We start from the raw sequence: 24391 nt of genomic DNA on the forward strand, positions 1-24391 counted from the left end.
ATTTTATAACTTTCTTCACGTTAAGCGCAATATTTTTTATATTTAAATTATTTATAACAATGTCACAAAAGTATAATGAAAAATTGTGTTTCTTCTTTTAAACTTAGTAGAGCGTCGAAGTTTGTTATTGTGCATGCGGATAAAATCTTTTCGCAAATTCACGAATCTCATAATTCATTATTTTGCCAATTGCAAATTTAATAATGCAATTGTGCTATTATATTCTAAGGGAAGGTTAATTAAAAACGGCATAATTCCAGCAAGATTATGTTTTAAATCGGGAACTTTGATCAGTGTACCCGAGAGTCTTTCTAACCAAACTTTTCTCGACATTATGAACTACGATGCCTTTCTTCTTGGTGCGCATCGCTACACTGAATGCTCACAAGTCGGTTTTATGATAAGGTATCTATATAGATAATAATAATTCAAACCGAAGTCTATTTGCGATCCATTCAAGATTTATGCTTCGTCGTACGAAAGATATCTTAGATTTGTCTATTTGGTGATGGTTCCTCGTCTGTCTTCCTTGATGGCTTTTTGTTCTTCAGCTCTTAGTTAGTCGTTGACATCCATTGTTCGCTCGTAAACTAACATTCAATATTTACCCCAATCATAATCAACGATGCAGTTAAAAGCAAAGGTTTGTGATTATAAAAAATACATGTTGTATAATATCCTACAATAGTTTTTTAAATTTATTATAAATATTAATATTTAATAAAGAGTTATGTATAGAAAGACATACAATAAACAGTTTATTACTTAATATTTGTAAAATAATAAAGCTAAAGTAATAAATTTATTTAAGTGAATAACGAAGTTAAAGTGCGAATTTATTTATTTAAAGTAAGCTGTTAAATGTATTCGTTTGAATGTAAATAGGTGCTCTAAATCGCATATTTCAAGATATAATAATAATAAATCAGAATTTTACGTATAGTTGATTTTGTTTTAATTACTCGATTGTAAAGAATTTGCATAAAAGAGTTGAAAGAAAAATGAGGAAATAAATGTAGGAATAAATGTATGTTATAATGCAGATTATATAATATATTACAATCGGACATTGACGTTAAAGCCAGTCTGCTGTGGTTCACGCCGCTAAACCCTTCCGCAGACAAAATTATTCATTAGCCATTTGCATCCTGTGTCGAGAGATAGACTCAATGGCTTATGATAATCCTGTACATATTTTCTCAAACCTGAAACAATCCGTGGTTATACTCTGTAAATATGATTTTTTAATCATTACAAAGGGTTATATATAAAATGACACATAGTTGTCATTATATAACGTACCATCAATACACCGTCAAAGTGAAAATATAATATTTAATGTTGACCGAATCTTCGGTATTATTTTGTTCATGAAAGGTTGATACGTACGTGCGATCGTACAGGTCTCGCGACCATACAGGCCGCGTTCTACAATGTGTTTTTCCAACCGGAAGTAACATTACATCAAAATGTGGGTTACAGTCTCGTAAGTACAGACCATGATGCTCCGTAGCCGTATTAGAACGCCCAAGGGCGACTGATGTAGGTATGGATGCGGGGATGATGGTACGGATCGGAGCTATGGGACCCGCGGATAAAGGGATGGATTGTGAAACGTAAATGTGAGAGTGGGTAGATGGTATAGATGGGTATGGGGAGGAGATCACAGGAAAGGAATGACGATGGAGGAACGAGTATGGGGTAGCGTATATATATAATATACACACATATATACATGTGTGTGTATATATACATACATACATATGTATATAAACGTGTGCGTATGTATATGTATGTGTATGTATGTATGTATGTATATATATATATATATATATATATATGTACAGAACGATAATGTGTTTGTCGCCGGCTGGAGCCACGCTGTCGCTGTGGCATCGATCCACCACTCGCAACGACTTTTTGTCGCGGCTCGCGCACCGAACGAGATTTTTAACCTGAAAGCTGCTACGCTATAACTGGCTTTCGGTTCAGAACGGTGAGAAATCATCTCGCTTAGATCATCCTCCGTACTTTGGCGAGGCTCGGGGGCAGGCTCGGGGGTAGCCGAATCGTAACGCACGTCTGACGAGTTCAGCGAGGGGGGATGTCGGATAAGTTTTCGATTTTACGATTTAAATTGCCCCGGTGTGTTGGTATCGTATGTACTATACGTAAAATACCTGATGAATGTAAAAATAATAATTTATTTCATTTACGATACTATCGTGTTACGATGCATCAATGGTATCGACATAATTATCAGAATAAATAATACCGAAGTAAGGAATTATGTAAACAAAATTCAAGGCAAAATTGATATACATATACGTTTAATTACGAGTTACACCAATTGCTGTGGGATAAAATTGCATTATTACTTATTATGAAATGTATCATTTACAACATTGTAAATGTAAAAGATAATCATAGTACATGTTGAAATAATATTTGCATTGCAATATATACGTATTTGCATGATAATAAATCCAAGCTAATGTATTTCCTTTGTATTCATAAAAGCTGTAACATAATATGATACGCACTGCACATACGCGCTTACGTACGTATTAAGAAATCTGCATATGTAAGATCAGTAAGATAATAGCGAAATGAATTGACACACGATTCGTTTATCTGCTTACGAAAATCGGATTATGCAGGAACATCACCGTTGGTTCCAAAACTCAATTCACTAGGTGCCATGATTGGTTCGTGCTTTGACTTCCGAGTTCACGGGATGCACGAGAGAAGCTAGCTCCGTACAGCGTAATGTAACACGATCCTATTTCTAGTTTATACCCGGGATTAAATGAGCTTTGATGCCTAAAATGCATTTTCAGTCGACATTTATATACTGTGTTACGATTTTCTTTCGGTACATTAACATTCTACAATTAGTCTTTGAAAATCAGCATTTGTCTGCAATTTATTATATTAAAAAGTAGGATAATTTTTTATAAAACAGATAAGAGTAAATTTTTTATATAAAATAATTTTGTATAGAATTATGACATTTATTCGTCGTGAACTGCCATTATAATATATGTATACATATATGTGTATGTATATATTGCTTTCATCTTTTAATTCGCGTCTTTTATCTCTTCATGTCGTTCACTGCGGTACTGTGAGTAATAAAATTTCTCGTTGAATCTTGAGTGGTACTCCATTTTCGTGCGGGATAATTTGTCACTCGAAACTTTGCGGGAAAGTTGGAAATTAGTCCAAGGCGACGTAACCTACCATACTTTTCGAAGTTTCCTAGAGATTTTTGTAAGTTTGCTTCATTTTATAACCGAGACATCTTTAGTAAAAATGCAATGTCAGAAGGTATTTAATATACTTATAATAACATCGTGAATCGTTTTAAACATATTAAGAACAAATTCTTCAGCGAAACGACCACAGCAATGTTTAAATATCTAAAGAAATATTGATATTTAAACACATCTTCGTTTAGAATTGTAGATATGTTTATAAACGTTTCGTACAACTTTGAAAAATCCAGATTTCAGAATTATGAAAATTTGTGATAAACTGATAAACATAAGGAAGATACAATGATTTTAATTCAATGATATAATGCCTAAGAATGAATACTTATAACTTAAGCAAACATAAGATTTAGACGACACATAGTAAGCAAATTCGTTCAACGTAAAAAAAATGTAAGACTTGGTTTCAAGCATCTAAGCATCTTGATTAAAGAAACATATATGTGCACCTGTACGATTTGACGTTCCGTACATCTGTATTTTACCGTGTCGGCGACGTTATTCGTTTTGGCCGAAACGCGAAATTTTCAAGTACTGTCAGTCAAGTGCTTCACAGTATTGGACACGACCCTCACGAGAGGATGTAGTCGTAGTGACATCGCGACATCGCCCGCGTTAATTAGCGTGCTTCAATGTCCGTGCCCTGAGTGTTCTCGTTCGCGGAGGAGTCTAATCGAGATACGCCGGTAAATGCTTTCGAGAAAAGAACGGATGTCCTTTATTATGGACCGGTTTGCTAACGAGTCCGAGGACAGCAAATCCGAGGTTTGCGCCATAAATACACCGGCGACAGGAATATTCATCTTTCTCTTTATCCAATTTTACTTTACCGATATCGAACATTACGTGCGTCATTCGAGTAGCGCGTCGAATCAAGGTTTCGCTAATTCTGCATTTATAATATAAATACGTATAACTGAGTATATAAATGCGTAGTAATAAATATGATTTTATTTATATTTTATTTGTAATTCAAGACTGTATAATGGAATATAAAAATAATACAATTTTTTTATTGGTGCATTCAAACATTAGTAGCCGTGTGCATGTCACGAATTAATATGTTTGTAAAAATATAAAATAAATGTGTTCTGCAAATAAATTAGCTATAGGTTTTGATAAATTTGCAGAATATTTGACAGATCGCTTTAATCGCTACAAGATCAAAATCAGATGTACATAGTAAAGTTAATAGGTAACGTCGATCGACGCTATGTAAGACGGTAATTTGAAATTCAGGATTACATTAGTCTACGAGGAAATATTACATAATTAACCCAAGGTATCTACGCGTTTGATCGCGTGTTACGCGTAGCACTCTCACTTTATTAACCACGAGGCGTATGTTAAATTTAGACTACATATTAGATGCTCTGCGAGGAAAATGCGCTCGGACGAAACTTTGCGAAAAGCAAATTTGTCTTCTTTCTGAGCTAATATTTGACGGTTTGAGTGTAACTAACTTTTGTAAAAACGCAAGACCGTTTATGCTACCTTTCATCTTAAGCGAAACGTTTTGTAAACGTCAGAAATGACCCTAGAACCGTTACTATTCGCGGCCTTTTACGTTTCCACGTCCGCGCTATTTTTCCGGTAGAAGATAAAAGCGTGTAAAGTGGAGAGACAAGGGTAGTTGCCGTTCCTGCAGAGAAATTGCTTTGAATGCTTTAAAAATCTCGGCTTGTTTTATCTGCAATATTTTTACATTGTTATTCAATAACCGATAAAGCGTAAATAATAAAGCTTGCGTAATTATCATCAGAATATTTGCGAATTTAAATGCTGCAGAAATGCGTTGAATCGTTTATAGGCGTTTTTCGTATACTCGAAAAAAAAAAATTATTTCCTTGCATTATTCCTTATAAATTCTATAGTTTTTCCAATTGTACATACATTATCAGAAAGATGTGTGAGATTCATATAACTACGTTGATCTTTTCAAAGTCTTAACTGTACGCGAAGCAAGGGTTTCTCAAAAACCTCGTAGTCTTCGAATGAGTTCACCGGCGGAAATTCACTTATCCGGACAACCTGTTCGTCTATGAGAAATCTGGCGCGTGCTGTCAGCAAGATACGACGAACAATAGAGCCCCTCTTCGTGTTATCCGACCGCGCGCGGTTATACGTCGCGCGGCCCGGCCGGCGTGAAGCTTCACCTGCCGCGCGACGGGCACACGTGCGCGTCTTGTTGCACACGCTACGGGACACACGTTTGCGCATATAATGCCGCCGTTTATGCCGCGCACGTGTGCGGAACAGCTGCATTTTAAAATCACGGATTTCGCCGCGCGATTTGTCAGGAAACACGCGCGCGACAAGTCGCCTTACATACGCGCGTCGCCGCGCCGTCGCCGACACGAATCCAAAATTTCTCCATCGGACTCTCGTAAACGTTTCGCCTCCATTGACAGCATCAATTTTATCCCGCGAGGCCAATCAATTCGTCGCATCCACCATTTTACAAAAAAGCGTGCGGCTCCGAAACGAACGGAAAGATTCAAATTGTAGATATTTGATGTATTAACTATTTTGACGTGATTCATGCTTTGAATATATATTTTTCTATCATATATTTAATACTTGATAATCTTATCTTTAAATTCTCTCTGTCTCTTTCACTTCCTCTTCATTAATCTATCTTCTATAAAATCCTCAGACATGCATCTATTTCTGAGAGACGGATATGTCTAATGATTATACGTTTATGTAATTAAAAATTATTTTACTGTAACGTTGTGATATTATAAACATTTATACAGTTTATTTATTACATTGTACATAACTAATTAAAACAGAAAAAATCGCAAAATTTTTTGCTATTACATGTAAAAAAAAATTATTTAAATTTTGTGGAGGTAATCGAGCTATGATTTCCATTGAAATTAATAATAGAAAATTCTCTTTTGAATTACATGCGATTAAGACTAGATGATATTGCGCAAAAGTATTAAGTTACTTATAAATGTTAGTATAAATATCGCCCAAGCAAAGATTTATACATTATGTATTACTTTTGCATCTCGCTGTAAATACAATTCGTAAGAATTCTCGCCCGGGCCACTTGACGGTTATTGCTTGAAGTTAAACCTTGTCAGACTTGGCTACATTCTCGAGTGCTTGAACATCCTCTTTAAACCGTAAACTTTTATTTGCGCACAATGTGTGTCAGTGTAAACTCTGAGCGACCCGTGTTTTCTTATAGATCCACTTGGCCGAATACACGCCTAAATAAGAAAGCTGTGCCAAACGCCTGCGCACCTGGTCAAGAGGATAGAATAAAGCAGGACGAATAGGTACTCGAATACAGCAAGCTTGGAGGATCGCACTGTCAAATAGAGAGCTCGTTGGTTATATGCGCTTATAAGGTAAGTCCTTGCTATGTGTTCAATGTTCGTATTCAGCAGCAACGCAAAGCGTTGCTGTCCGTAGGTTGAAATTTACTCCAAGTGAAAAGCACCTCAGGGTATACCACAATAATATGTAATCTCCTTTAGTATATAAAGTGATTTAATTAATATCTTTAAATATTGCAATATATGCAATTTTTGTAAATTCTAAGCCATATTTATACCGATTGTTGTTCTAAAAACTAATATCTGATCTGCGTTGGAAAGTAGAAACTATTATCTGTTATATATATATATATATATATATATATATATATATATATATATAAATTAACTTGCATATTATTTTTGAATAATTGATAAGATCGACTGTGTGCAGATCACGTACACGGAGTATACCGATATTTTTCAGTGATAAGAACGTCATATCGATTATATTACCCGTACACTCGATGTCTCCTTTTACTCTGCAATCGAAGTATTCCGCAGTCTATGACTTATCCATAAATAAATGGAGGACTCTTTGCCGAACGATTCTGACGTTCTTTGAGTGTTCGTCGTCGGGATTTAACACGGTTGTCTCGTTTTTCCCATTCTGCTCGCGCACAATGAACGGGTGGGTATACGCCTTCATTCTGATGCTTTTCCGACTTTTTGTTTCCGTAAGGCGCGCTCGTCACCGTAATGCACGAGCCGTTACCGCGAGGCCTTTCATCGAAATAAATATACCGGAAGCAGCGAGACGGTTTTATACGGAATTGGCGGGGGTCCCTACTCAGCTTGTACCCGGCGCGCGGCGTTTATCTCACCCCTGTGGTGGAATGGCTCGGGCTGAGTGCCTTAAGGGACGTCAAAGGCCTTAAAACGTTTCGATTTTCATACGTTTCCTTGCGTACGCGCTTTTAAAAGTCAGGTAGATACGTCTATACAGTTTCTCTCTTCTTTTAGGATTTATTTACCTTTGTTTATAGTGATAACAGAGTGTTTTTTGTTTTAACTTATTTACAAGTCTTCAACTATTTATTGAATTTGTTAAAATACGAATTCTAATTATATACTAATTAATATATCCAATATTAAACCTCTTAAGATATCTAGATTTCTAGTCATAACATTCGAAGAGAACATATTTTCAACGACGTTCGTACGTTATTTTGTTAGAAATTATGATAAAAGGTGAATCATGTTGTTATATATGCTTTAATTCATAATAGATTTATTGAGAAATATCTTTTAATCGTGAAGATCTCTATAAGCTACTTGTATCGAATCCAACAAGTGTTAACACATAATCACATATGCTTTTACAAAATAGTTACTGAAGGAGTAAGTGTATATGACGAGTTCTTATACCTTGTATACATATAAAAAAGTAAATTTGCGCAATAAGTCTATTATGATGATTGCATATGATACAAGATTTATCTCTTATAATTTTTAATGAAATAACGCACAAATGTTAAAAATATGCTTTGTTTGAGTATTATGAATCTAATTATGTAAATTAAGATAATTTTATACATGTACACGCGTTATAACAATAATATACGGAATATCATAGTTACACAGAATATGTTTTTCATATTTTATACGTACTTATACGTTATATATTTTGTTTTTAAGAAAGAAGGTATATAATCAATTAATGCTTATAGTGCTTATTTTAGAGTTCAAAAAATATAATTTTTTTATTTCCTTATAACAAAGTTTATATAACTTTACAAAAACAAATGGGAAGAGAAGAATTTTTTGAAAAAAATAGAAAATAAAAATTTTATTGTTATTTAATTCTACAATCAAAACAAAAATTGCTTTTATATTTACAGTAGTATTTTACTATTATGTTAGAATATACTGAGAGAGTACAACGTATCTTTACAAAAGATTATTTGCTTTGTAGGATGTACTGATCGAATACATATACACTGATAGATTAGGTGTACACATTCGAGATTCAACATTTCGATTAACGTTCATCAAACATGCAGCACGTAGCACGCAACGCGATAACAATCCCTTGTGTTGCTCATTTTTGACATGTTGGCAACTTTTCGGATAATTGTTGTCGTTAGTTGCAGTGTGGCGGTGAATTTTCAGCGTCGATAAATCCCGTCCCCGTGACACGAATCCATTCGCTACCAAGCTGAGAATAAAATCCTCTCTGAAAATCGGAAATTCGTGTGCTTCGTAGTATCGTATTTATTTCATCGCGCGGGCATTTTCCCTAATACGATAATCAGCTATGCTTACTTTGATGGCGATAAAATTTTTGTGGTGAAATTATTGACTCTCAAGTATAAAATGCAACATTCTTCGTAAAAGTTGAGAAATTTATACATTTATAGAGTATCATAGTTTTCTCTGCCGGATTATTACTGAATGGACGAAATTATCAAAAATCTTGTTTTCGAGTAGGTGTTTAAAGACGATCATATGTGATTACATAAACTTTAAATGGCTATGTAAATATGTTTACATTAACGTTATTACTAATCAAAATAATAATTATTTTAATAAAAGTATATGTGATATTTATATATATTTAATATTATTTAGAAATTATTTTACCGCGAGATAGGCGAACGTTTTATGCAATCGTGTGAAAAAAACTAGAATACTGTCAGAAAAGTAGATAAACATATAAATTCATCGAATAAACTTCATATAAACAATATAAATTTATTGAATAAACTTTAATGCAAAATATATACAAAATTGATTGGTCCAATTTTGTAGTTAATATAACTCGTTTAGTCTTACCGCAATTTTTCACTAAAATGGCAAGTAAAAAAAGATTTAATATCTATTACATGTTCACCAAATTCAAATTTTTTCAATGTATTGACTATATCTCGCTTTCTGGTCAACCTGTTTTTATCTACCTGCTAGTGGATAAAATTTCGTGTACAGCAGTTTTATGTTTCAAAACAGGAAAAGGAGGTTAAAGAACCTAGAATATAAAGAGTACATATATGAAATAAAATAACATTATTTGGGATATTTTCCGCTATGGACACTTTATAAAGCTGACGAGAAGTAAACCTGTCGAGGAGCATTTTCAACGTTGTATAATATTGGTTTTTGTCTCTTTGCATATGTGTTCTCTGTACGTTTATATAACATAAAACAATTTTTAATATATTTTATCAAGAATTTTTAAAAGCAAATAGTATAAGTTAATATACTGTAAGTGGATTACGTAAATTGAGAATACGTACAGATCTATTGCTCGCGAGTAAAAAAAGTGATTTTATTTTAATTCAATTTACTTATGAGAGATATATAAGTAAATTACAAGCTAAAACAAGAATTTTATTTTACCTTTTTTTACTTAATTTAACTTTAGACTCTACATCATTCCTCACTTGTACCATTTTTTCTTTAAGCCTCAGGTCTATTTAATAAGAATTAATTACGAGGGAAGATTTGTGTGGTATACATAGCCGCTAAAAACAATCCTCAAGATAAGTTAACCCTCCTCTTGCTGGTTTTGGAATGTACACGCGTACACATAAAGTGGACTTAAAGTCCAACCGCAATGACCACAGGGTGATTTCGCGAACTCGTAACGCGAGCTCTCTGACGTCATAACGCTCCCAATTTTCATTTTCTGTTCCGTTTTACGTATTAGTAACGTATAGCACTCACAATGTCGTCCCAAACATTGGTATATGAGACGAGTTTGGAATATTGCTGCGCTTTGAGGTTTCATTATTATAAAAGCGAACGGTATAAAAGGCCGTTATTAATTACAATACATAGGAATGCGTGTAAAACGAAACATGAAACAGGTATTGATGATGAGCCTTTAAGGCTCATCATTTTTAATCCTTTATATTTGATAATTTTATTAGTTTAAATAAAATTTATAACAACAGGGATAAATCTATTAAAAATATATAAAAACATAAGACTTAGTTGGATTTTGTTTGTAATGTCGTAATAAAAAAACATAATATGATTAGTTAAAAATTTAATATATCAAGACTTGTATCAAGACGTATTCTTAAAAATATATAAAAGTTTTAAATATATATTTTGCTTAAATAAAATAAATTTGGGTCATGTCGCTGACGTGATGTCGCACACTTGATATTTAAAATATAAATATAGATTTAGTAAAATATAATATTAATTTTATAAAATCAAATATGCAAATTATATCATTTTCCTATTTTTAACTGAAAAAATATGGAACTCACCTGATATAATTATAAAAGCCTCAAACACTGCGCTTCCAATAGTTGGTTAGACAGCAAAACCATGAAAGAAACATGACACGCAAGTCATGATAGACGTAAATCAAATTACGCGCAGAATGACGGATGGTCCCAGAGTCCTTGCTGCGATTCCCGCAGAGCAGGATACGAAACATCATAACCAGGAAACATCGCTCGTAGTCGCAAAATCTATGCGCGATTATCACTCGGTTCGACGAACAATTATCCTATCTCTTTTCCGCTTCTTGAAGGAAAAGAAAACACCACAAATCAGGATAGTCAAAGGGTAGTTAAGCGCATAAAAAAACAAATTCGACACTTGTTTGATCGTTGCACAACTTTGCGGATTATACTTTCTCCCTTAGTCTTCGTCTTTCACCCCCTTCGTACACCGTTCCTCTCCTACTTCTCTTCCTCCTCTTTCCCCTCACGTCTCTTTTGCGTCGTCGCGCGGCCTTACCATCCCTCCGGGCGGCACTTTATTCCACTCTCACCCCAACGTGAAGTGGGTGGTCGCGGGGTCGATGGGTGCACAGAGGCGAGCGCAGTGGGATGCGGCGGAAGCGTGGGAGTTGAGTGTGGCGTTCTCCACGGGGGTGGCGTGGGTGGTCGAGGTAGGAAGGGAGAATAGGGACGGGAGGGGTAGGCGATCATCTCCCCTCTGCATCCCCCACCTTGTACCACGCCGCACGGGCGCCAACGTCAAGCGCTTTCGAGACTTAAGGCCGACACTCGCGTCGCGCACTTCGGCCCGACGACATCGAACGGTAACGCAGGGACACACGTGTGGTTGAGGTGTTTTGCGGTGTTCAGACATCTCCAGAACGAAGGGATCCCAGTTTCCGTAGATCGCACGGGCTCTCGACAATTGCGATCGAAGCATTTTCGGCGAGATCACGTCTCAACAACGTCGTACCTAATCTGGAGTTCCGTCACGTTCGTCGTTGAACCGCGCATCGCGAATCGTTCGCGGCACGTGCTACGCGCGACAATTGTTATGTGCATATCGCGGCGGGAAGAAGGGTGAAGTGTTGAAATAAATATTCGTAAGTGAGAAAGGTAAAGAATCGTAATTTTCCTCGCGGTAGACGCCTGACAGGTTCCTCGATGCGCCCTTCGTCAGGGGGTGACAGTTGCACGTGGTGGGAACTCGACGATCTCTGACAACAGCCTTGCAGTGAGCACAAGGAGTTGCGTACGTCAGTTAACAAGTGAGAAAAGAGGGATCCATCGTTGACGAGTGTTCTCACCAAGGTTGTCAGGACCATGAAGAAATCCTATTTCGTCTTCGTGAGTACTGAATTTTTTATCGCGTTACTCGATGCACCCGCATAGATTACGATTGTCTTTCGGTTAGTGACGAAAAGAGACCTGTCTCGGCTACTTGAGCCTCTTTTTCCTTTTTAAAAAAAAATTTTTTCTTTTCCCTTCTCTGATCGCCGTCACTTGAGAGATGACGGGAAAACAGGTCGGACCTCCTGGGATACAGACGTATTTTATGCCCGCCCCGACTCTTGCTTGTTTCGCGAGGAAGATCAAAGGCCACGAGCATCACTTTAATCTGCCGATGGCCGATGTATCTTTCTCATTTCCCTTTGAGTGGCCGAACTTTTGAATGCGGTCTCTGAGAGCTAGGGAGTCTTCGTGTCCTTTCGCTGCGCGCACCACCCTCGTCCTCTACAGTCCAAGAACGGCGAAATTAACGACGTGGCCACGTGACTCCCTCTCCCCGTCTGAGGGTTGAAGGGGAACGAGGTCAGCCGGTGCACGCGAGTCGACCAATGTCGGTTTCCAGGCTTTTCGGGGCGCCTTGAGATATAGAGCTTTATATTGGCTGCGGTTAATTTTGCGAGATCTATACATTTTGCTTCGTCTCTACATGCCTCTAAGACATATATATTATCACATCTCGGGGATTTATGTCATTGACGAGATTGAATCTGGAGAGTGAATTTTTAAGTTTATAATGGCGTGTGTAATTGACATTACGATCATTGTTCCACCCCAGTTGACTCAGAGCATCAGTTACTTTACATCTATATTATAATTTCGTACTCAACATTGTAAATGTAATATAACACATGTTATTATATTACATTTACATTGTTGAGTGCGAAATTATATATAAGATGCTGTGTCGACTGGGACATTTCTTTTCTCAATAATTTTGGAGAAAAGAGTTTATATTCGCATTGACTTAAATTTAATAAAAAAAATAAGGAGATAAACTATACCAAATAAAGATATTAAATAAGTTCTTTTTTTATTATATCCGTGAATAAAAAATATAATATTGGAATATAATTTATAGAAGACATTGTAATATTTTCTTTAATTATTTAAGTCATAATAATTGCATATGCAATCAATATAATCAAATGCAAATATAATCAAAAGTAGCGCATCTTTTGTTGTACGTGGAAAATAGGAATTATTTTAATACACGAATATTTAACACGTGAACGTAGTATTATTGATTAAAACATTATACAAGTTGAGAGAACATGTATATAAGTTGTTTCTAACGCGATAACACTTCTGGTAGAAATCTGTCGAAAGCTATCAAGGCATCGCTGTCAACGGATCTGCTGCTTGACAAAAGACGGCTTTTCCACGATGTTCCACAAATTTTGGGGCATCCTTGTTTGATATAGCAGAAACTTTGTCGAAACTTACGAGCGAGCTGCGTTGCGTACAATACAAACGAGGAGCTTCCGCGCTTCTTCAACAGCGCCTCGAAAGAACTCAGAAGAGAGCGCAGAACTAAAGTAAGGAAAGCAACGGCCATACACTCGGTCGTATTTTTGGCGTTCGCGAGTTTCAGAGCAAGAGGATTTATCGGGGTATGCGATGCACCCATTGTTGGTTCACGGATTTATTCACGGAGCTCGTTAGAAGTTGCGTTAAATTTTGAACGCAACTTCTACTCCGATTTTTTTAACTATCGATAAACGATATATTATTATTATTCCAATATTATGCAGGTTTTATTATTAATTATCTCAGCATATATTCTTATACATATTGTATCGAAGCAAACGTCATAACAGATTTTTAACTGCACATTTGCATGATTAAATCTTGCAGAAAAAACTTCTACGTTTTCAACGATATTCGAAATATTGCTACGAAAAATATAACGACGACTCCCATCAACGGGAGATTTGACAAATCGCGTAAAGAGAAATCGTGTCTTTTGATCTGAAATCACATTTCCACTTCGTTTTCATTTCCCACGAAAAGAGCAAGTACTTCCCCGCTTTCAAAAGAGTTCACGAACATTCCGTAATTCTTGAATATTTTTCCTGCGTCTTCTCGTATCTTTACGAGGGTCTTTCTGGCTCGTACCAAATTTTCTACTCTGTTTCGGGACGCGAGTAAACCGCTGAGGGAATGAAACGGATCTTGTAATTTACGAGGTACAATACTCGAAATCTCTTGTTCTGATCTACTCCCTCTGTCGCCAAGATCGCCTTTTCTCACCTGCCGAGAGAAATAAAAAAAAAAGAAAGAAGAACGATCGGGCGGTCCCCTCCGACATGTCTGGAGTTTGCTTTATTACCTGTCGATTATACGCGGCCACCCCCAAGAGTTCTGTTGTCATTCTGGGGCCCATTGTCGGATCTTGCCGCCTGGGACTTGTCGCAGTCTATCTTTCTATGTTTCTGCTCGCCTCTCTGGCTGTATACCTGTAAAGGATCTAGAAAAGACCCATAGCCGGCAAACAATGCTGGCGGGATCAGTACAAGACTATCCACAAATCTTCGTGAGAGATAGTGTTAGAGGGAAATAGGAATTATGTGGGCGCCAACATATCAATAGGCTAATAAGAAAAGATAATTTTTAGATGATACATGATTAGAAGATAATTACGTTTGCTAGTGTCATGAATGAACAAATAAAATGAGAAAGAGATGGAAAGTGTTTTTGGCATTCCACTTTTGGAACTATGTCAAACGTTCATAAACTAAATTGCATGCTAAATTAAGCCAATTATTATAAGATAAATTTTAATTATTTGACAACGCGCTATAACGGTCTTAAAATCTTTTAATATCTTTTAACATTGTTGGTTCTTGTTCTGAGGAATTTCTTATAAAAGCATTTTATATGGAGCTATTTTGCACAATGCTTTCTCGCAATTAGCAAACTACACTACCGGTACAGGCTTAGGACTTTAATATTTCTGCACGTGGAAACTCGTGTTAGTTCTAGAATTCGTGATTCCGAGGCAAGCAATATACTACGTAAAGGAAAGAGGCGATGAATATAACAAGCTAGGTAATACACGCTTGCGCGATACATTTCCGGTGCATTTAAAATAAAGCGCATTTACGTCTCTATGCAATATACTTATTATATTAGTTCGCTCTTCAGTATAAAACAGATACTTGTATATATAGTATAAGACAGATCAGATTTTCGTGAGACAGCTGATACGATAATAATAAGATTAATACTCTTATTTGTAATTTCTATTGTGAAATAGAATTATTCTAAAAGTAGAAGAATTCTAATAACACATCAATATCGTTTAATTATTTTAAATGATAATTTGCGCTTTGTTTATACATAATACATCGTGAAACTTTATAAAATTAGATAAATATCCTCGGAAATATTCACGATGGAATAAGATTTAAGGTAAAAAATTGCGAATTAAAATTAAAAGGCATGGCTTATATTTCCAAAAAAAGTTTTCCTTACACACTCATTTAAAAGCGTAAGTTTCCATAAAGTTCCGTACATCAATAACAAGTAACATAAATTTTATACATTTGGAAGATTATGACTTTTTGACGGGAAAGCGCGCGATTGAACAAAAAATACGGATGTTTTGTCGCGTGGAAAAGCAGAAAAAGAATCTGTCACGAAAATAAAAAGAAAATGAGTACCAACTTATCGCAAAACGGGAAAAATAACTAGAAATAAAAACGTATTCACATTTTATTGATTTATCTATTTCAAAATGCGTTTCAAACATTATATTAAAATCGCTTTTATGTCATATACAGGGCATCTATATATATTTTAATAATTTTTACGTAGTAATAATAAATTAATTGCTCAACCAATTTCGTCATTTGATTCCTTAGACGTAATATGCTATTATACTGTGTATACTATAGCAATTAATTAATTATAGATTAATTATCCTATTTAAAAAGAATTATTAAATTATTAAACTATAAATTTGAAGAATAAAATTTATCTTTGTTTTCATCGGAAAATGGCAATTAATTTATTATTACTATATATATATGCTATATGCATATATTATTATTATTACTATATATATGTATATGTGTATATATATATATATATATATATATATATATATATATATATGCTATATGTATGTATATATGTATATGCTATTACTATACATATACAGTGTCTCAAAAAGAGAGAAACTGTGATCGTAACTTTAATAAATTAAAAAAACTGAATCACGTTTTTTGTGGAAAATTAATTTAATTTTTCTGATTTATCACACATATCCTACACAGAGCGAATTTTATTCTTCTCGGGACATAAAAATTTGAAAAAGGCAATAATAGCAAATTAAATTACATAATTTTTTTTTCATCAGTTCAAAGTAAAGCAAAATTTTATTATTCAAATGTGTTATAGATTTAATGCCCATTCATCCAAATTAATTTGAAATACAAGCAACAGAATATATTCGGTATAAATTTATTTTGCAGTACGTTAAGTGTTCCACAGCAGTGACAAATTGACTGGCACGCAGCACTCGGCGTTCTTTTTCTGCGGCTCACAAACATGTATACGCGTTAACTTTACTGCTATTATAACACCGAGAAATCGTGATCGTAATTCAAAATACCGAGAGATGTGATCACTCTCCGAGCAATTAGTTGCGATTAATAGTTCTATAAATAGTCTCTGATTAATAGTTCACGCAAATAATTAATTCCCAAGGAGTGGTTTCGAAGTGACGGTTATTTATCGAAGTAAATATATTTCGCTTGATCTATTTTCAGTTGGATTGGCAATCGAATAGGGAATTACAAATTATTATTTTACAGTATTAATAAAAAATAATTATTTATTCATTATTTCTTTAACGATCTGAATGTATCTTGTCGCGCTTTAAATTTTCGACTCGAATAAATTTGCTCCGTTTACGGATTGAGCTCGTGGATAATACACGGATCACCGAATCGAGCAAATTAAGTGACGAGAAGCCGCAATACATACCATTTTCTAATTATTAACGCGCAATGTTGAGAATAAAGAATAAAGAATAAAGAACATTTATCGTATCTTTATTTTACAGCGTTTAAATATTTCGGGGGCGGTAACGGCTCGCGCGCGGCTTTAATGATTGTTTGTGTGACGTATAGCGCGCTGTACTGACGCAAGGTCGTCGCGCTCTCATTCGCACATCGAAGCTCGAGCGAGCAGGTAACGCATAACGGTGTAAATCGCTTCGTATGTCGTCTCATTATCTCGCGCAATATGATCGCAACGGGTACCGCGCCAAACGAGATCGCTCGCTACGAGGGTTCAGTTCGAAGGGAGACCGTGCAAAATGTTGCGTAACCGTCGTACCCTAGTGATTAATGCGCGTGGGGTCGCGAGTGAATTTTCGTGGGTTAAGTTAGGTGGATGAGTGTTGTGCCAAGAAGAAGAAGACGCAGGGGTGGAACACGAGAGGAGGAGGAGGCCCGGGGAGGCATTGGGCGACGGCGAAGCAACCTAGGGGTAAGTAATCTATTATCTATCTGCTTGTTATTCGCGATATAAATTGTTTATAATTATTTCACGAGAGCAATAATTATTTTCTGAAATATTAATTATTTTGGACATTGCTATAACTTGGGTGTATTTGTGTTTTACAGATCAACGTAGATCGCAGTGCAGTTTACAACTTCGCCGCTGCGCATCGTATCAGTGAGTTAAAATATCTTTTATCTTACATTACTAAAGTAATAATAGATCTGTAAAAATTGTATCAGAAATATTATAAGAATATTAAATATAATGCATTTGTGTGCGGATGTTTTCCGTTTCTAAGGTCTCATTCATGCAAATATTAACGCGCTTGAAAACGAATTGCGCTCTTCGAAGCGTGCAACGCGAAGGTCGATTATAATGGCACGTTTTAAACGGTCCCCCGGACGAGACCGCAAACGGGTTAGGCGCGGGGAACATACAGGCCGCACGGAAGTGTTTATGATCTATGGGCGGAGTGCCTGGGATTATGTACGGGGGAAGATTGTGCAAAGTGGATTAGTGGGATATTAGCGGCGGTCAAGCGTGCTGGCGCTTTCAAGATAAATACTTTGGCACGATATAGGCCCCGTGTCGTGTTACAAAGCGCCCGGGAATCGTTAGCCGCGTCTGCGCGTCGCGTGATTGAGTTCCGAGGTAGCTCGGGCTCAGATGAGGTATGCGTGGCCGGAGCGAAACGCTTTTAGACTTCTATTAGAAGCTGAACACGGGGTGGCATTCCTTAACACCTTGTTAATATCGTCCTGTCGTTTTAAGAATTTATCTTCGATCGACGGCGAGATTAAATCCTATCTTGCTGGTTGCGCGATTCGAAATGGTACAGTTATTCTTATAGTTATATTGTCTTGGATGCAAGAAACAGAAGGAGATAGATATCCTTTTAAAAACGCATTTTATTTTGTTCTTTGACGCATACACTTATTCACTTCTTTATTTCCCGTACATGTTTCTTTCGCTGATTTATAAGGTAAATGTTCCAATGCCTGTACACGTACCTATGTCTGGACATTTTTATCATTCTAGTCCTTAAATAAATTTTATCATTCTAGTCCTTAAATATAAGTTATAAAGCGAATTAAAATCAAGGACTCAAAGATAAAAATATTTTTCTTGTATTATATTTTTATCTTTGATTTTAATTAGAGTTATACTTACCTATTTAAAAACTAAAATGATAAAAGTGTCCAGACATAGGTCTTAAAAGTGTCCCGACATTGGTATATTTACCTTACTTCATCTATCTCTCTCGTCATATATTCTCTTCCTCTGATCGGACTTTCTCTTACACAGTGAGCAACATTTTTAACACGAATTAATGTGTGCACATATATAACATACGTTATATATAGCATATGTTTATATATTTTACATATTTAAAGTCAGAAGTTAGCGATATGTATGTTAGAATAATGAAACGTGATATGTGAAATATAATTCTATTCGAATACATGAATTGGACATTTAACAGACATGTCAGCAGTTTATTTTAACAGATTCTTATTCCTTTTTTAACTTTTGTGTTATATATCCGAGTACTGTCTTGTCTCAATTTTGTTTTTTTTTAAACGTTTAAACGTTAAAACATTTAAAACGTAACAAAATAAATTTGAAACTAAATTAAATAAGTTAATATAATTATTTGAGATTAACTAAAACAAGGAAATATTAGGACATGAGATTTTATTATATTTTACTAACCTTAATTAAACTCTAAAAGCTTAATTGAAATCTTGTCATCCCTAGTTATTTATAAGCCTGATAGTGGTCGATGTCTATCATTAAAAGATTAAATAAATTAACTGCTAAATAATTTTTTAAAAAGTTTTACCAAAACGAAAAGGTTCGGAAGCATGAATAATCGAAATAAATCCGATAAATTGCTCACGAATAAACGATAGCTTTACGAAAATGCATTCCGCATCGAACGTGAAAACTATGATAAATCTGTACGCGATAATTTTCATTTAAAATAAATACAGTTTGATTGTTCGGACGATAATGCGGATTACGAAGTAAACTATATTGTATACATTTACGTGTAAAACTTTAATATTCTCGCGTAACGTGCGCCTCGGGTAATGAAAAAGAAAGCTACAAATGTGCTCGAGGAAGTTTATTCGCGATTATAAACCGGCGTGCACTGCGGATTCGTAGATTTTTAGACAGCTTGTTGCAGCATGTAACGTGCTATAATCACGTAGCTCCGTCGGTCGTCACGAACGTATTTTCGACGAGGCTTTCTCTAAAAGACTCGCTAGATGATTTTCTCTCAACCGAGTCTCTGTCAAATAACTTGTGTCTCATTGTGCTCATTCCGTAACGAGTAGTAAATTAGCGCTGCACGTGCAGGTGCGAACAAGTTGAGTTCATACGACCCTAGTCGCCTAGTTAGTAAATAATACGTAATTACAGGGCGCAATGAAATATGAGTCCGTTAGTTCAGTTGCTCCGAGATCAATACTGCTTAGACTTTACCGTTTTGAAAAGGTTGACACGTCGGCCACATCGTGACATTTTTTTCAGCTAAAGATAAAAGAATGAGCTAAAAATGGGAGAAAAAATGTCTTCTACATTTTCCATATCGGAAATACAGTTTAAATTTTATATAGTTAACACGTCGGCCACATCGTAACTATATAAAATTTAAACTGTATTTCCGATATGGAAAATGTAGAAGACATTTTTTCTCCCATTTTTAGCTCATTCTTTTATCTTTAGCTGAAAAAAATGTCGTATTAGCGTCTTTCAAATCACTGTCTGAATGACAATTATTGCGACGGTATAATGTTGTTGGTCAAAGTACGATAAAAGTTCACGAGCTAACTTGTTCTTAAAAGACAGCAAACTCGGTTTGCTCATGGGAAATCTGAGCGAGCGTACTAGTATCACTACGTCCGGGATCACTTACGAGGATACGGAAATGTTGTATGGATATTCGTACGAGTGGTCGGTATGAGAGTTCGGTAACGCTGCGAGAATTTCCGAGAGTCATGCCAGATTATCGAGCTGGCCGTTCTCCCGCGCGCATTTCATCCCAAATGTACCGCGGCTGCATCGCTGCATCCCTTAGACGATCGGGCCTTTTGATTAAATCATTATGTAACTTGAATATAATTTTCGCGGATAATTACTTGGATCGTTGGGTATCGTATTAGATGATCTCGCTATTAGAATAATCGAAGGGAAATCTGAACCGTAAAGCGTTATTATATATTTTCTCATAAGTCTGGGTATAAATCGATCGTATCTATAATTTTAAACTCTTTAGAGATACTGACATATACGTTCTATTTTTTAAAATTCCAATACTGTTAACAAAGAAAAAACAAACAATAATAGGAAATAAATTTTACTGTCGAATCTCCAACAAAAGAAAAAAAGATCTCTTCATGTGATGGCAGATATTTACATAACTTGGAATTGGTACTAAAATATTTATTATTTTTTAACTTCAAAATTTATTCCTGAAGAGGATAATAAATTTTCGCTAAATTAATATAGTTAAAATTATTCCGTCTTAATTTTGAAAATATATTTTTGGTAACAGCATTGCGAATATACTTGTCTTATTTAACTTGTCGTGAACTCACTATATCTAAATATTATACTCTTTAAACTCATAAAAAAACTAAAATGAAATTTTTTAAACTTATTACTCTTTATATAAAGAACTAAGTGTCGTTTATGCTTTGTAAGCAGTAACAACAATATTTTGTCCTTACCGATATTGTGAAACATAAATGTACATATCGATAGACTTATTGGCTCTAACTTCCTTCTGCTCCGAGTCTGAATACCCTGAGATGTTCGGAGTGAAACGCGAACGGTACGAATCGAGGTTATTGGATGAATCTCGTGCACATTTGCGATAAAAGATGCGCTCATTACTGCAGTCATCCTCCGAGGCAGTGTCCGGCCCATTTCGACCGATCAGTCTTCGCTCGATCGCGGCAGCGAGTTGCCCCGTTAATGGGTTAAAAGAGGCGCTCCGTTCCGGCTCTTGCAAGGCACTTTACAGATTGCCCCTCGGAGTAGTAAGCCGTTAAGCCCCGTGCTGTACAGAAAATGTTTTAAGAACTTAAGGGCTGTGGCCGGCCTAAAAGGATTATGACCGACCAAGCAGCGTGACCACGCGCGGGAGGACGTTTAAGAGTGGAAGCGCTCGCTTATCTCGGTAACGACCGCTCTCAGGTTTTACGGATTCCCCGTTCTCCCCGCCAATCGGCCGATCGGTAGTTGGTGCGCGTGCTGTCGTTGCCGGCCAGAACGATCGGGAATTCGAGGATTACGGCTCGCGCATATATGCGCGTCGGGCAATCGAGCAAGGTGGCGACGGCACATCGTCGTTGGGCCGCTCGAGATGTCAAATACTATCCGCTCCTCGTAAATTCTTCAGCGACATCGTGTCCGGGATATTTCGATCTCTTCGCGTGTTGGACTCGCCTGAATATGGATATGTAAATGCGTAGGGCGTGAGCGCTGCAACGCGCGTAAAAAAGTACTTTGCCTGATGGCGACGTTAGTTTCGCGTTTTACGATTTTCCGTCGCTCGCCGAATCGTTCGCTGTTACATATATACGTTCGCGAGCACAACGGGGAGTATCGCGACCCTTTCACGCACATTGCTGTGATAGATAATTTTTATATTGCCTGTTACGTTACTTCGACATTCTCGAAAGTCTATTTTTAACCTAGAAATGAAATCTGGTTACTTATGAGGCATTAATGATGGATAAACGTTTATCGCCTGGAGCATAACTCCGCTAATGCGACTGGGACGAGTAGTCTGTCGAAACGACAAATTATAGAGGCGCAACGTTGATGATGGTAGTAGAGCTGGTAACGATTGCCTTGTTTTACGAATTTCTCGCCAGCCAATCGATATGAGCAAGACGTTTGAGAAATTGAAGACTGCTGGGCCGCGTACGTCCGGTTGCTAGTCGGGATAATAGTTGTGCCAGGCGCCTTTCATCATCCTGAGGCGGTAATGGACCGATACCATCGGGATCCTCGGTACTCTATTTCCAGTCCCACAGGCTTTCTACGTCGACGATAATTTGGCACCTGCAGGTATATACCGGGAAATTCTAAGGCATAGATAGCGCATCGTCGATTATTTCATCTCCCAAATGTATGAAACAGCGTGCCTTAAATGGAAAAATACGAAAAAACACGCCAACTTTCCGATTTCTATACAATACGCTGTGCCGGGGATGATGCCAAATATTTGGATGGAAAAATATGTCGACGAGAAAGACTATTTTCTTGGAAGTTAATCGTGATTTAGCTGATAGTAAAATAGCTGATAGTCCTGATTTTAATCAATAGTCAACACATTGATTTTCTTATATATTAAAAAATAAATAGCGATTTTAAATTTCTGTTATAATATATATAGTTATAAAAGTAACAGAATCGTAAGAAAAAGCGTAAGGATAGAACAATATATAAATATTTAAAAAATTGAATATTTGATTAATTTATTTTTATTTAAATTCTTTATTTGCAATTGATTTATTCTAAAATAATTTTGACCTTATTTGCAATTAATTTATTTTAAAATAATTGAACTTGAATATTACATGATTGCATATATTATTTTCTTGTTCTCTTATAAAATTGGCAGTACCGGTCTTTCGCTATAGTATGTCTATGAATTTAGTATGGCGCATCTATTCCGATATTACGGTAATCCTCTCATACTCAGTATTCAGAAAACTGAGTATCCGTTTGACAGCGGTGTACGAGCGTGCCAGAAAAGCAATTACTCGCTTAAACGTCGATGAGATATCGATTGGTAGCGAGAGATGTATTCCCTCTTACGAGCTTCTTCTAATGCGATTGATGCTCGTTCAGTTGCGATATTCGTTCCAACCATTTCGCTTATAGGTCTTATATCTCTAATTATGGGAAATTCTTTGATAAATTCATTGACAATATACCGTGATTACCATGGAAAGCTTCTCGTATGTACAAAAAATTTTATAAAATAAATAGGTAGACTAATAAATAAAATTTTGAAGAATTTTGTATAATTATAAAATTCTTAAAAAGCTTTAAAAATCATTAAGAAATTTGTGCAACAAATTTGTATAATATTTATACATATAGTATCATGTAAAGCATAGGATTTTTTAAAATAAAATTTTAATGATAATTTCCCTTTAGAATATTTACTTTTAGAATATTTATTTTAAAAAGGCAAAGAAATTAATTATTCTTAAATGGAACTAGGAATCAATAAATTTAATATAGGGATAATTTATCCCGGTTATCTTTAACTTCAATTAAAGTAATTAAAACAAAATGCAGGTGCATAATAGATACATATACAACTTTCGAATTCTTTAAGCCAATGTATATTATATGTCTCTACAGATCTCTTCGCTATATTCGTTCGTCGATAATCGATTTTGGGATGATCGGAATTGGGAATTCCATCTCACGCGGCTGGTAACGAGAATGACGAGATTAGATATCGATTACGTTCGCGTCACGCGTCATGAGGAGAAACGATTTTTCGCCGAGTCGATGAGCAATTCTCGGTAGAAACGAAATGCTTCAAGGAACGATATGGTAATTCTCTATGTTGGATATCGGTTTTTAAGATATGCTATTTTTCAGCCGAGAAAAGTTCATGCCATCTCTCATGTCAAATTATATTGGATTATATTTATGCAGTTTATAAGACGCGCATAAAAATATCTTTACATATAACAAATAGCAGTAATACAAGAGTAATTATATCCACGATAAAAATATTTGAACTGAACTTTGAAGGATTGGAGCT

At 35.8% G+C, this 24391-nt stretch overlaps 1 protein-coding gene across 3 annotated transcripts in view; it reads left to right on the forward strand.

Annotated features, from left to right (window-relative positions):
* The first annotated feature begins 11585 nt into the window (after positions 1 to 11585).
* LOC139768166 (protein madd-4-like) overlaps positions 11586 to 24391 on the forward strand; it is a 185037-nt gene continuing 172231 nt past the window's right edge. For 2 of the 3 annotated variants that reach the window (XM_071698095.1, XM_071698096.1), the window contains exon 1: positions 11586 to 12132. In XM_071698095.1, coding sequence (XP_071554196.1) covers positions 12109 to 12132 — 24 coding nt within the window. In that variant the 5' untranslated portion in view covers positions 11586 to 12108. The remainder of the gene's footprint in view (positions 12133 to 24391) is intronic. The other variant, XM_071698097.1, reaches the window with a different exon arrangement.

Source organism: Temnothorax nylanderi, unplaced genomic scaffold, assembly GCF_030848795.1.
Source record: "Temnothorax nylanderi isolate EJ_2023f unplaced genomic scaffold, tnyl_v1.0 TNYL_tig0014_pilon, whole genome shotgun sequence".
NCBI classification, from domain to species: domain Eukaryota; kingdom Metazoa; phylum Arthropoda; class Insecta; order Hymenoptera; family Formicidae; genus Temnothorax; species Temnothorax nylanderi.